The sequence below is a fragment of the Malaya genurostris genome, chromosome 3 (assembly GCF_030247185.1).
Source record: "Malaya genurostris strain Urasoe2022 chromosome 3, Malgen_1.1, whole genome shotgun sequence".
Classification (NCBI taxonomy): domain Eukaryota; kingdom Metazoa; phylum Arthropoda; class Insecta; order Diptera; family Culicidae; genus Malaya; species Malaya genurostris.
The window spans coordinates 30703891-30718589 of NC_080572.1; the positions used below are offsets into that span (position 1 = coordinate 30703891).

Here is a 14699-nt window from a genome sequence, read left to right on the forward strand (position 1 = left end):
ATTTACAATGTCGTCGCGAAACGTCTCTCTTACACAGCAAGAAATAATGAAATTTACACGACATGTAAATCATTAGTAACATGTAATAGACATGTGTTGAATCGAGATTTTGATTGAAAACCTTCATCGATGCAAAACTAAATTGGATTGCGTTGAATTTTCAATGAATATAACTGTATCTTTCAATTAACGCTTAGTTTGCGATTAAATTCTATTGAAACCTACAGAATTGTAAAGTAACTTTATGTCTAAATATGTGCATGAAAATAGATGTAAATTCACAAAATATTTTTATCTGTGTACCTCTTACGGAATTTTGAGAACCCAAACCAATGTATGAAAAGTATTCAATAGAAAAGCCATTTGGATTTAGCTGAATTTGTTCTACTGTTGCAATAAAAAATAGTTTGATTGAAATATTAACTGATTTGTTAGAATTTCATGTAAGTCAACCAATCCGTACTCAATTTTATTGCGCTTTCATTTTATACGAAGTTTTCCTACAACAAATTGATTTCCAAAACATAAACATCAAATATGTAATAATTGCTAAGCATATTAGCAAAATAATTATTACATCCAATGAATATTTCTGGAAAACTCCGAACTGCTGTAACGATTGATTCCACACATGAGCAGTGTTTGCATTTCTCAGAGCCCATTCTACAAACCAAACTGCCAAGTCGAGTGGTTGCTCTTTTTGGTCTCGAACGATTTGCGACAATTGCACGGCAGCTCGTCTATAGCTGAAACAAGCTCGAATTAATTGATCATCCAAGAACTGACCTGTTCAACCAATCTCACCTATTATTCGTTATTATATCCACAATGCAATGCTCGAACTGACGGGATGAGAACTTGGTCAAATCTAGCCGTTTTCCAATGCCTTTGTCCACCATTTGATTCACATTTCCGAATTGATCGGCGTAAATGGGTATTCCTAGTATAGGAACTCCATGCCAGACAGCCTCCTGAATGCTGAGTAATCCTCCATGGGTAATAAAAAGCTGCAATTTTGGATGCGCTAGTATGTCATTTTGAGGAAGCCATGAAAAACTGTACACATTCGCTGGTAGTTTCGAGGGAAGGCAATGATCTGAGTCCAGTTTCCATAAGAATGTAAGTGACGGTAGTCTACGCATAACCGTAATAAGTTCACTAAGAATCGAGGAGCTCAGCAAATCACTACGAGCATTTGTGCCAAGCGAGAAAAGGACTACGCCGTCAAATGATCTCTCTATGGCGTTCAGTATGGTGGTTGGTAAAGGTTTCGTTGGTTTGATATGAAGTCCTCCAGCTTGAATAACGTTCGTGAGCTTTGGTTCGAAAGGTTCCAGAATGGGATTAGAGTTGAGAATTGCCAACAATGCTCGCTTCTCCAACGATGATACTGCTATGGTTTGGTTTAGCTCCACATTGATTATGCTATCCAATTTGGGATAATAGATAAAGTTCTTCCATAGGCTTTCCCAAATAAATAGCATAAAATTGTAAATGCGTTGGTAGTAGTTCATAAAACCATGTATATCATACACCTGATTCGGGATGAATCCCGGATAAACAAGGGATCCTAAAGATTCAGTTGTGGTTGAAAAACGGTTGTAAGCCGATGCCAGAATTAAGGGCGGATAGTTAAAATGCGATAGAATTACAAGAAGACAAGGTCCTGCCAAGTGATCATGAATGACGAGCTCGAATTTAAAGTTTCTAGGATACTCCAAAAGAAATCTGAATCCAGGAGTCTTGATTGCTAACTCGCAAACGTACAGTTCCAATTCGAAAAATGACATAACCATTTCGAACGGATTCATCTGACCAAATTCGATGTAATCATCATCCTCCATGACCAAGTTGTCAATAATTCCATCCAGTTTGATGAACTGCACATCTCTAATCCTTCCATGCTTGTATAAATTTACTACAGTTATGTTGTATCCTATCCCAGCGAGTTTCTCGAACAACCGTTGACTCCTACAAGAATAATCAATCGACAACATATGTCGTTAAACATTAGAACACAGCAACAAATAAGTAACTCGACAATATTAGTGTATAACCCTGAACATCTTATACCACAAAAAATGACTGGGCGATGCGACACTGCTGATATACAGAATATTTATACTCCGGCAAATTGTTACCAGATGACCGAAAAAAGTTGCTACTAGCACCAATGCAGGTAAGAACATAACACTCCACATAATACTGAACAGTATGCTTCGGTACTCGGCACGAGACTGTTGCAGGCAGGAATCAGAATTCTTTATTCGACAATCCGGGAAAAAACTACCGCAATCGACACGTTAAAAAATAAATCTCAATTGATCATCGCTCACCATGCATCTCCTCAGCTTCACTGCCGAGACTCGAGAGAATTTCATTGCTCATTGACTGAGTTTATTATCTGCTAGACGTTTCCACATTCGTTGTCATTGTCAACGATCACGTCGAAGCTTTGTCACCGCCACAACAGGACGCGACGGGGTGTTCAGCAAAATGTAGCAAATTTAATAATGGTAATAAAAATAAATTCAACAAGAACTCGACCAATATTGGGGTCGTCCCTAACCTTCCGCTGTGCATGATTGCTTACAGTACTCTTTGGGAGATCATTTCAATCATCGCCATCATCATCACTACGGTCGTACGTAGGCCTAAGTAATTTTGGTTCCGCTGCGGTCAAGACGAGTAGGCGAAGGGATGTTTTTTTGTGAGGTTCACACAACGCTTTTTTAATGCGGCGAAATCGCCCGTTACTGTCAAGCCGGTGATTTATGGCCGACAACAACTCGCTTGCATCTTTGTATGTTTTATGAGTGTTTCGGGAAGAAAGTGGCATGTCTTAGTGTCTATAGGATTTATCGAAGCATCTAGCAGGGTGATCGATTTTTGGCATTAAAAATGCCTTACTCTTCACTATATGGGGCCGGGTGTCAATTAAAAGTTTCAAAAATAGTCGCGTAACCTTTTTGTGTCATAATTTTGAACGTTAATAACTCGATCATTTGTTGATGGATTGTTATAATTTAACAACCAATCGATTCGGGAACTTTTAACTTATGTCGTTTTCGTTTTTAAATTGCACTACACCGGTGTAGCGAAAGTTGCACCTAAACCGTTCGTTTTTACCAATTGCACTACACCAGTGCTACACTTTTTCAGCACCGATACCACTGGTGTAGCACTCATCAAAAGTTTGGTGTAGCTCTGTGCAATGGAATCGTGTATTGTAGTCAATGGTTACTGTTTATGTTTTCGTCATTTTTGTTCGTTTATTCATGCCTCAGTGTAGCACTGCACCGGTGTAGTGCAAATTAAAAACGAAAACGCCATTAAACATGTATGATGACGTCGTTTCAGTATTTCAATAGCATACTATTGAAAAAATGGTTGGAATCGACCTATGTTTTCATCCACCAATCCCAGCTGAGGAAATTGACGTCATTTTCTTGTTCGGCATAGGAGGCTTTGCGTCATGCACAAAAAACACCGCATCGTTATGCGTAGTATGAAGAGAAATCTATAAATATATGCTGCAAAATATTTCTTTGTCTAGTCGATGCTTGACTGTGTATGAAATAGAGGTGTGCAAAACAGCTCATTTTGGTGAACAGCTCCGAACCGATCAGCTCACCAAAGTGAATCGATTCGATGTATCAGCTCATCAGCTCTTTTAGTTTAAACTTAAGGTTCATTTTGTGCGCCGTTTTTCTTATGCACCGGTTTTCTTTCATATGCATGATCGAAATTGAATCATTGATTTGCAATGATGCAATGAATGCAATGCGAATTAACTTATCTTTAATTGATGTCGACTAAATTGAATCTCTTAAAGAGCCGAAGATCCGATCAGCTAGTAGCGTGTTCCCTTCGTCATAATGCAGTGAACTGGGTAGCAAATGAGTGAGCTGGTGAGCTGCGGTTCTTTTGAAAAGAGCTGTGAGCTGTCAGCTCACTTCAATGATTCGATTCACTGGAACAGCTCAGGAGCGAATTGCCCATCTCTAGTATGAAACAAGTAGCTCGTCCAGTGAGCTGATGACTGGATTGTATATGCGTTCACTCGCTGGATTGTCGCTTTTGCATTATGTGTTGGTGAAATTTCCTGCTATCAGCGCAACACCGTTTTCGCTTGAGTATCCTATATATCATTCAGTATTGAAGAACAGAATGAGCGTTATTACCGGTTCTTTTGAAACAGCCCATGTTTTTAGTAAATCTTTGGCAATAAAAATGTCCTACTCTTCACTATACGGGGCCAGGGGTCAATTAAAAGTTTCAAAAATAACTGCGTAACCTTTTTGCGTCATATTTTGAACGTGAACTCATTCGTTTGTTGATGGATTGACATAATTTAACAACCAATCGATTCGGAAACTTTTAACTTAAACATGTATGACTACGTTGTTTCAGTATTTCAATAGCATACTATTGAAAAAATGGTTAGAATTGACCTATGTTTTAATCCACCAATCCCAGCTGAGGAAATTGACGTCATTTTCTTGTTCGGCATAGGAGGCTTTGCGTCATGCATAAAAACACCGCATCATTCTGCGTAGTTCGAAGAGGAATCTATAAATATATGCTGCAAATCATTTCTTGATTTCAGTTGATGCTTGGCTGTGAATGAAACAAGTAGCTCGTCCAGTGAGGTGATGACTAGATTGTATATGCGTTCGCTCGTTGGATTGTCGCTTTTGCTAAATCTTCACTGTACGAGGCAGGTGTCAATTTAAAAAATTTACAAAAATAACCGCGTAACCTTTTTCTGTCATAGTTTTGAGGCCTTAGAACTCAGTCATTTGTTGATGAATTTATATAATTTAACTACCAATCGATTCAAAATCATTTAACTTAAACTTATGCGGTAACGTCATTTAAGTATTTCAATTGCATTGGATGGAATTGACCTATGTTTTCGCGATCTATAAATATATGCACGAATACATTTCTGCTTTAGTTCACCCATGGCTTAGCTTGATTCTCCGGTAACTAGCAGGCCAACTTAGAATTATCGGCGATTGATTATTCGAACCTAATTTGAAGCGCTTGTATCTCTGCGATTTATTGATAAATTTTTCTCATTTAACTTGATTCGAAAAAGCTTAAAAATATTTTAATTTGTCAACGGGTAGTTTGCATATTGAAATCTCCATTTACATACGAACAACACGGTGGCGCGCAAATAAATTCAGTATAAAGTTGTGTTATGATGATAATCATAGATAATTCTTTTTCATTTAATGTGGCTAAATACAAAGAATTATCTCTCAGCATAATCCCTCAGACCCTATTATTAAACCAAACAATAATCGAAGTATAAAGCATAATATTTTGGTCTAACCTTGCTTCCCAGAATCTTGAGAAGGGATCCAGACTAAGTGTAGTGTCATTTAAGGGATATTTTCCAAAAATTTTCAAATGTAAAAATTTGTTGAAGGCATAAAATAGAGTAGAATCAATTGTTTTGAAAGAATCTAATTGTCGTTTTGATCATTCGCTAAAAATGTAAACACTAAAAGCAGAGTAAGTTTGTAATTCTTCACTGTTTAATGAATCCACCATCATCTTTATTTTTGTATTGATTATGGGTATCTTAGAATTATTACATTTTTAATGTAATCGTAATCGGTCGTGTCTTGCATACAACCCTCTAATTTTTTCTTATAGTAAAAGTATATTCTTTTAAGTTTTTCGATAGCAGTGTTTTTTTTCTTTTCATGTTCTGAAAACTAAACTAGGTGATAGCAGATTGTATGAAATTTCAATAATAAAATAACTAGAGAAATGTACTTAAATAATATGATTGATGGTGAATCGCTAGGTACTATTGGACGAAATGGGCAAGCCGACAAGGGCAGAATTAAATTCTTTCGGTCGTCGTCAGTTATGTCAGTTTATTTGCATCTATAAATATAAAAATTTATCTATATGACACGCGGAAGTTCAAAAGACGTAGTAATCACACTACATAGGTTAATATGTGCAGAGATTTCGGTGAAGATCATGAATTGTTATCATATAATCCACTGGTAGAAGCAGCATTAGGGCGGATACCTGAATCTTAAACACTACTTACATTCAACATAAACTATTAAAGCGCTGATAGGTCGAAGACGAAACGAAAAAAGGTAGAATTCGGTATGTGCACCTAGCACAAACTTTATCGATTCCCCCACTTACTTTCAGGTTTGCGAGCGGTACTGGAGAATGACACGAAACAACAGACAGTCGTACCGCACAAATGGCAGCAGTCACCGACTGTACTTCGCCGTGACTGTAACGATGGAAAATGTCATAGGCCTCAAGACATTTTTAGCCTGTTCGAACTATACCGGGACGACCGGGACGGGATTCCAATACATACACACGCCGGCAGCTCATTCATCGCCGATGAGGAAAAAAAACGTCCCGGATAGCTCCGGATAGTCCCGGATGGTCCCGTCCCGGTCGTCCCGGTATAGTGCGAACAGGCTTTTACTCTCGTGAATGTCCTGATCGCTCTCATCGGTAGTTGTTCTACTCTCTACAATCTGAGAATGGCTAACCACATTAAACAGTAGGTTTTGCCAGATTCAACTACTTTCGAGAGACAGCGGCACTTCCGGTGAAAGTCTCAACGGGTGAGCACGTTGTATCGTGTTAGTCCGGAGAAAATTCGAGTATTTTCCAAGGAAGAAAGGATTTTTATCCGTACTCTAAAGACTCGACGTAGCTACACAGCGAGATTTTCGCTTGTAGTTCAGTGAAAAGGAAGTCCATTGAACTATAAACGAAAATAACTAGCAATATAACCTAAGTTATTGTGCCATCAAATAGGCGTCATCTCAAGTTAGGTGATGCCAACCAGAAGAAAGCCGAGGAGAGACAGTCACAAACAAGACTCAACTTTGAAATTTGTTTTACTTCTATTCTCATGAGGTGTAGGGGGACACGCCAGGCCCGTGCGCAGGGGGAGGGGGGGGGGTTGGTGGTTTTAACAGATTATAGAATATCTGGTTATAATATATAATGATATAAACATTTAATATATTTATTACACTTTGCCTGGATTCCTTCAATGTGATCCTTGAAAGTGAGTTTTTGCCTTTCTCATATAGAAAGGCTATGTAATCACTGTGAAAATCGACTTTTTAACCGAGACCCGGAGGGCCGAATGTCATATACCATTCGACTCAGCTCGACGAACTGAGCAAATGTCTGTGTGTGTGGCCGTCCGTGTGTGTATGTAACAAAAATATGCACTCACTTTTCTCAGAGATGGCTGAACCGGTTTTCACAAACATAGATTCAAATGAAAGGTCTTATAGTCCCATAGCCTGCTATTGAATTTCATTCCGATCCGACTTCCGGTTCCGGAGATATAGGATGATATGTACCCAAAAAGTGAAAAAAATATGCACTCACTTTTTTCAGAGATGGCTGAACCGATTTTCACAAACTAAGATTCAAATAAATGGTATTATGGTCCCATAGTTTGCTATTGAATTTCATTTGAATGTGACTTACGCTTCCGGAGTTATATGGTAATATGTGAAAATTTGAGAAAAAGTTTACACTCAATTATCTCTGGAACAACTCAACCGATTTTCGCAAACTAAGATTCAAATGAAAGGTATTACAATATCCTGAAAATTTGAAGAACATTTTATCTGGATCCGACTTCCGGTACCTGAACTAAAGCGTTATAAGTGGAAAATTACCAATTTTATTAGTATTTTTCCACCAACGATGGTTAAAAACAGGTGCAAATCCCTTAAAACTCTCTGATACATTCTTCTAGTTTGCAGAGCTTGTTAGTTTGTGGGCATGAAAACTTAATTCGGCACTACTGGTCCCCTCTTTTCCTGTTCCGATAGCACCGAATGTGGAGAAGAAAAACTCCTAAAACTAAATTCACCTCGATTTCTCTGCGATGCTTGAACCGATTTTCACAAATCTTGATTTGAATTAAACTTCATACTGTCTTTAAAGCTACTGTGAAATTTCATCCGGATCCGACTTCCGGTTCCGCAGGGCGATGAGTGTCAAAGTTTTCAAATCGCCATGTAGAGTGACAATATGTACTACACCGAAAGAAGAAGAAAACACAAAACGAACAAGGCGTGCTTTGTTTTATTTCATACACGTTGTGTAGTGATGTCAATAATAATAATAATAATAATAATAATAATAATAATAATAATAATAATAATAATAATAATAATAATAATAATAATAATAATAATAATAATAATAATAATAATAATAATAATAATAATAATAATAATAATAATAATAATAATAATAATAATAATATTAATAATAATAATAATAATAAAAATAATAATAATATTAATAATAATAATAATAATAATAATAATAATAATAATAATCTTACTACATGTTTTATGTTGCTGATTCATGCTGTTTAGCTATGTAGGTCATATTTGTTGGTAGCAAGCGAACCAACTTCGGCTATTCCGTTTATCTGAATCCGGTTTCGGAAGAATAGGAAATAGTGATTGAAAACTTCAAAAAGGATCTCGCTCACTTTTCTTGGATCGATTTTCACAAACTTATAGGCACAAAAGAAAAGTCTTACAGTTTCATACGGAATTCCTTCATTTGTTGTGGATACTGCTTTCGGTTCCGGAACTACAGGGTAAACAGGATTCATAGAGTTTGTGAGAGCAAATTTTCCTATTTCTATTCAATAAACAGTTGTTTTTGCGAATTTCACGGTTATATTTATGATGTAATGAGTAATATGAGAAAGGCATCATTACACCACTAGGTGGATTAAAATAGGTTTTATCATACGTTAAACCTAAGTATTTTGCTTGAACACACCATGTCAATTCCAAGCCATTCAATTTGATAATGTGGTTATTGTTTGGTTTAAGAAAAGAAGCTTATGAGGTAAGATAATTAATTGCGTTTTTGCTGCATTTGGTTTATTTTTCATTTTTTTTTTTCATATTTAAGCTTCTTTGCAGGCGACTACAGATCACTCTTAGATTTCTACCTGTGGCTAACAGACTTGTGTCGTCACAGAATAGCGATTTCTGACAACCACCGGGTAGATTTGGAACACCAGAAGTGAAAATATTATACAAGATTGGAGCTACGCTCGAACCCTGCGGAACACCTGCTCGTATGGGTAGCAATTCAGATTTACAATTATGATAGCTAACCTAAAAAGTACGATCAGTTAAATAATTTTGAATCATTTTGATCAAATGAATAGGAAACTGGAAAAACACTTGTTGAAAATTTTATCCAAGAGTCTCAAGGCAACATCGGAAATATTTTTAATTAGAATATTAAAGATTCCATCATCACCAGGAGCCTTCATGTTTTTAAGTTTCTTAATAATTGACTTCATTTCATCAAAATTCGACTCAGTAATGTCATTTTGTAATAGCACTTGAGTTGAAATATGATCATATTTCAGTGAGATTTCATCTTCAATAGGGTTCACAACGTTCAAAATAAAATTGTGGACACTCTCGGACTGCTGAGCAAGTTTTTGAGCTTTTTCGTCATTTGTAAGAAGTATTTGATTTCCTTCATTGAGAGCAGGAATCGGTTTCTGAGGATTTTTAAGAACCTTAGAAGGTTTCAGAAAGGTTTAGAATTTGGTTTAATTTGTTCAACTTCTTTAGCGAAATTTTCATTTCGCAGAAGTGTGAAATGAAGTGTCGTCGACGAAAATTCTTCAACCGAATGAGCAGTTGAAGATTGTCATCAATGATAGGAGAATTTAATTTAGTTTGAGCTTTGGGAACTGAAAGATTTCTAGCTTGGATAATGTAATGATTCAAATTATCTATTGCTGTGTCGATGTCCGTACAATTTTCTAAAATAATTTCAGCTCTATGATAGTTGAATACAGAACTAATTGGATTAATTATAGCTTCGTTGGAAAGTCCGAATGATACATGAAGATGATCTGAGTCAAAGTCAGCAAGCGTAATCGGTTCACTACAAATTCTACTTTGATATATTAGAACCAGATCAATTGTAGAGGGATTTTTCACGAAAGAGTAGCAAGTCGGATTACTGAGATGAAGAACTGTAAAGTAACCAGCAGGGAGTTGATTATGAAGTATTTTACCATTACTGTTATTTTGCCTACAATTCCTCTGGACATGCTTTGTATTCAGGTCCCCATTACAAAAAATTTCGGTCGATATCTTGTGAGTTTTTGTAAATCGCCTTTAAAGAGATGTAATTGTTCACCGGTGCACTGGAATAGCAAATATGCTCCAGCGATGAAATAAATTCCATGAATGGTTTCAACGTCGATTCCTAAGCTTTCAATAACTTTAGTATTGAAAGAAGGTAAAATTTGATGTTTAATTTACCGTTGGACAAAAATGGCAACTCCACCACCCATTCAGTAAACCTGTCAAATCGATGAACCACATAATGTGCATTGCTTTCAATTTGACATTTGGTTTAAGAAATGTTTCTGTCACAATGGCAATATGAATTTTGTGAACTTCAAGAAAATTATAAAATTCATCTTCACTCGATTTTAATGATCGTGCATTCCAATTTAAAATATTCAAATAATTATTTAACATTACTGTTAAATTTTAAAGTCATTATAATATTATTTGCAAATTGCCATCAAACTTGAAATGCTTCAAAAAGTGATGAAGTCAAATTCATTCGGATGATCATTTGAAAAAGTTGATCTTGTAGGTGGATCATTTTATTTTCCGTTATATCGCCTTCGTTTAAAGAAGCGAATAGCATTGAAGGAATATTGGTAGGTAGATGTCTACTTATTAATACATTGTTTTCGTTAGAAGACGAACTGAAAGGCGTTCCTGTTTTTTGTTTGTTTACATTAGAAGAATTAAGTGGTAGTTGTCTACCTGTTACAAAGGCGTAACTGTCATAAGAAGAAGATGATGACGTGATAGATCTACCTGCCAATAAATTATTTTCGTTAGAAGACGAATTGGAAGGCGTACCTGTTTTTTGTTTTACATTCGAGGAAATAAGTGCCTTAGAAGACTACGGCGTGGCATTTGTATCGTTTTTTTGATTCTCAGGTATGTTTTGTAAATTTAGGGTCGATGATTTGACTTGTTGTTGTCTAGTCGAACGAGCGTTTAAAATTTTTTCCCTGCCAGGACATCAAATAATTGGATTTATGATTTCCATCACAATTAGAACATGAAAAGTTATCAGGGGTTTCATTCATTGTACAGACGTCTTTCGAATGCGATTTACCACAATTCAAACACCGTATATACATATGTCAATTTTTGGTACCATAGTCGAAGCCTTGGCAACGACAACATTGCGTTAAGTTTGCAATACCATTATGCCGATTATTATGTTCCAATGAATTCGAATGTGGGAAATGAAACGTACTTTTTCTAAAGTTTTCAAATTGTTCACATCACTTCGATTGAAGTGTATCAGGTAAAGTTCATGGGAAATTCCAGAGCGTGATTTAGAAGTACCATTCGCTCTTTTTTCATAAGTATTACTTGGGAAGGGGCAAAACCAAGCAATTCTTTTAGTTCATTTTTAATTTCATCAGTACTTTGATCATTTGATAAGCCTTTCAAGACTGATTTTATATCATATGAATAAAACTTCTTCGAATCTATCAACCAACACTCGACATTCCTCTCTTCGTCCGATTTGAAATGATACTTTTACTTTAGGAAGAAAAGTATACTGCTCAGTACGGAACGCTTTGAAGTCAGAGATCATCACTGTCATTGCAATGGAGGCATAGGTTGTTGTTTCTTTCCAGAACGGCAAGCGTCCATTTTGGTAATTTTCGAAGAATTTTCTTCTATGTCGCAACAATTAGATTCAGGAATAATATCGAAAATATTGTTAGACGGCATAGGATCAACGGAAGGGAAATCCGTCCGTTGTCTTTTATTTTTATATTCAGATTCTATAAGATCGTCAATGTTGTTTGAAAAATTTTGAATAACGGATTGAAATTTCTTCCGTATTCTGTTATTTTTAGGCTTAGGCTTGTTGCCTTTAAATTAGTCTTCGAATAAACTCCTAGTTTGGTTAAGTCTTGATAAAGACTGATTTTGTGGTAGTCTTAAAAAAGACTGATTAGTTCGAAGAATAATTCTTTGGATGGCTGGCCTTAAAAAATGCTGATTAAATTCTTAGTCTTGAAGAAGACTGATTATATTAAAATATCACTCTTTGTATAGCCTTAAGAAAGGCTGACTGATAGTCTTCAAAAAGACTGTTAATGATTCAGGTAGCCTTGAAAAAGATTGAAGTCTTGAATCAATGAAACTCTAGGTAGCCCGAAAACAATTTCCTGGATCCAAGAGCCATTCGCGTGCGGTGCGAACGACTGTTCAACACCGACTGATTTGCCATTCTTTATTATCTACTTTACCACCGAGTATTAGGTAAATTTTTTTCTCTCGAACACACTTAGTACGTATTTCACGTGAAGATATATATCAGGCCCGATTTTTAATCATTGTGCGTCACAAATATCAAAGCAATAAATATGTAGGACAAAGGGTGGCAAAGCTGGACCAGGGACAAAGCGGTGTTTTCTCGACATCTCTTCTGGTTTATGGTGCCAGCTACCGAATAGAATTGGGATTTCGTTTTGATATACCTTCGAACTTTACCATACGTTTTCGACAATTTTTTATATTTGTGACACTAGTCTTTTGTTTCGGTGCGTTGTTATAATCGTTCGAAATTATAAGAAAATGTTTCGTAGTATTTCATAATGTTCTCGTTTACTTATCGATGAGCAAAACAGAATTTGATTTACTTTTTATATTCATTGTAAACGTTTCTGTCTTTCTCATAAAGAAAGACTACGCAACAACTGTGAAACTTGACTCACTTTTCTCGGAAAAGGCTCAACCGATTTTCAAAAACTTAGATTCAAGTGGAAGTTCTGATGGTCTCATAGCCTTCTATTGAATTTCATCCCAATCCAACTTTCGGTTCCGGAGATACAGAGTGATACGCACCAAAAAATGGATAAATGTGCACTCACTTTTTTCAGAGATTGCTGAACCGATTTTCATAAACTTCATATGAAAGGTCTTAGAGTTTCCTAAAATTTCTAGAACATTTTATTCGGATCCGACTTCTGGTTCCGGAAATAAAACGTGATAAGTAGAAAATTTTCAATTTCATTAGTATTTTTTCTTAAACGAACCCCATAAAACTGTCTGATAAATACTTGCAGTTTGCAGAACTTGTTAGTTCGAGGGCATTTCGTGAGATTTTATAAAGCAGGGAACAAAGCGTGACGAATATTTAAGATAAAAATATTTTTTATTCAGGTTATCAGTTACTAAAGACAATGCAAATTTGTATACACAGTAAATATCACATTTAAATAGATTTGCCCTTCCATGTTAAAGCTGGAACAAAGCGGAAAATATAAAGCAGATAACTACATAGACGTATTTTAGCAGGAACTCGTTCTTACTCAGAAAAACCATTCGGTAGAGAACTGTACGCTATCGCCTGAAATTGGTCGTCTAGAAAACGCTCAACAGGTTGTCTGTTTTTACGTCAAATTCCACTGCAGGAATGTAATACCAAGGCTTTGCTTTTGCTAATTGTGGATCGACATATTCGAATTGGAAAAGTATGCTCCCGACAAGTGGACAAGAAGGTGGTAGCCTTTATTAGGAAAAATCCCCATCTTTCTGGTTATACGTAAAAATGTGCTGCCCAACCGTGATGACAAGCAAAATTCCACTGCAAAAGTCATTTATATGCTTATGCCATAATCGATCAAGGTTAAGCGAAAGCTCTTCGAAACTACGAATAAGCAAGTGGTACCGATGATTTCAGGAGAATCTTCAGTTGGAAATATCTGAGGATACCGTACAGAAACTTATGACGAGTTCTTCACAGAAAGTTCAAGAATTTTACAGAAAGAAGGAATAATATCTCAATCAGCTGTTTATAATTTACTCTATTATAATGAAATAAAACACCGGTTTTGTTAAATTATGCGTAATATTTTTTGCTGCTATTATTTTGGTGTTCGAAATTTGAGCTTCAGAGGAATAATCTCAGGAATATGTTATGCTGAAGATACGTACAATAAAAAAACTGCTTAAAAGAAAAACGCATAGCTTCGGAAAATCGTAATCTTCATAATACAAAAAATTCTTTTAGAAAAATATCGCACTACTTCGGAAACCTGTATAAAAAACCTAAGATTTTTATTGTAGTGCATTATAAATTCAATTATTTGCTTGACTTCAGGTTTCGAATTGTGAAGCTTCTGGTCTTTTGATATTATTGAATTTTAATTCACAGCTAATATTATTTAAATTTTTTAGCACAACTAAGTCGAGTACTACATTCCAATGTGGAGCTTAACCATCAGTTTCAACAGTCTTAGTAGCACGTACCTATGACAACTGGCTTAAATTCTAAACCACCGATCAGGAATTTTATTTTAATCTACATTGAAGTAAGACTACACAAATACAGGGCCGATTTCAATGATGGGTACTTACTCACCTGAAATTTCGAGCGGTACTTACTCACCTGAAATTTCGAGCGGTATTATGTCGTATTTAAAAATATTTCATTCAGAATTGAAAAAAATCATCATTTTTACGAATGTTATCCAGAATTATCATTCAACAAAATAAATTCAAATGTTTTGCATGATAAAAAGCATCCTCCGAACAACATTTTGTAAACTTTTCGTGGAA

The 14699-nt window shown here is 35.8% G+C and overlaps 2 protein-coding genes across 7 annotated transcripts in view; both read right to left on the reverse strand.

Annotated features, from left to right (window-relative positions):
- The window catches only part of LOC131436657 (protein kinase C-binding protein NELL2-like), a 234774-nt gene that overhangs the window by 33367 nt on the left and 186708 nt on the right, over positions 1–14699 (reverse strand). The window lies entirely within an intron of this gene.
- LOC131436658 (UDP-glucuronosyltransferase 2B16-like) lies at positions 310–2522 on the reverse strand. 3 transcript variants are annotated; one of them, XM_058605510.1, is made up of 3 exons: positions 2074–2522; positions 805–1971; positions 310–740 (listed from the first exon to the last, which is right to left on the reverse strand). In XM_058605510.1, exons 1-3 carry the CDS (start codon positions 2199–2201, stop codon positions 470–472), a joined length of 1566 nt encoding a protein of 521 aa, XP_058461493.1. In that variant the 5' UTR covers positions 2202–2522; the 3' UTR covers positions 310–469. The 3 variants fall into 3 exon arrangements, with proteins under 3 accessions (XP_058461493.1, XP_058461492.1, XP_058461494.1); XM_058605509.1 differs by having other exon boundaries at positions 310–746; positions 2074–2485; XM_058605511.1 differs by having other exon boundaries at positions 310–746; positions 2142–2482.

Excerpts from the sequence above, each read along its gene's own strand:
- LOC131436658 (XM_058605509.1), bottom strand. The coding sequence starts at position 2,201 with ATGTGGAGTGTTATGTTCTTACCTGCATTGGTGCTAGTAGCAACTTTT. Across the intron at positions 1,972-2,073 it reads TCGCCCAGTCATTTTTTGTG|GAGTCAACGGTTGTTCGAGA; the intron begins GTATAAGATGTT and ends TTATTCTTGTAG. Across the intron at positions 747-804 it reads GATATAATAACGAATAATAG|CTATAGACGAGCTGCCGTGC; the intron begins GTGAGATTGGTT and ends AGCTTGTTTCAG.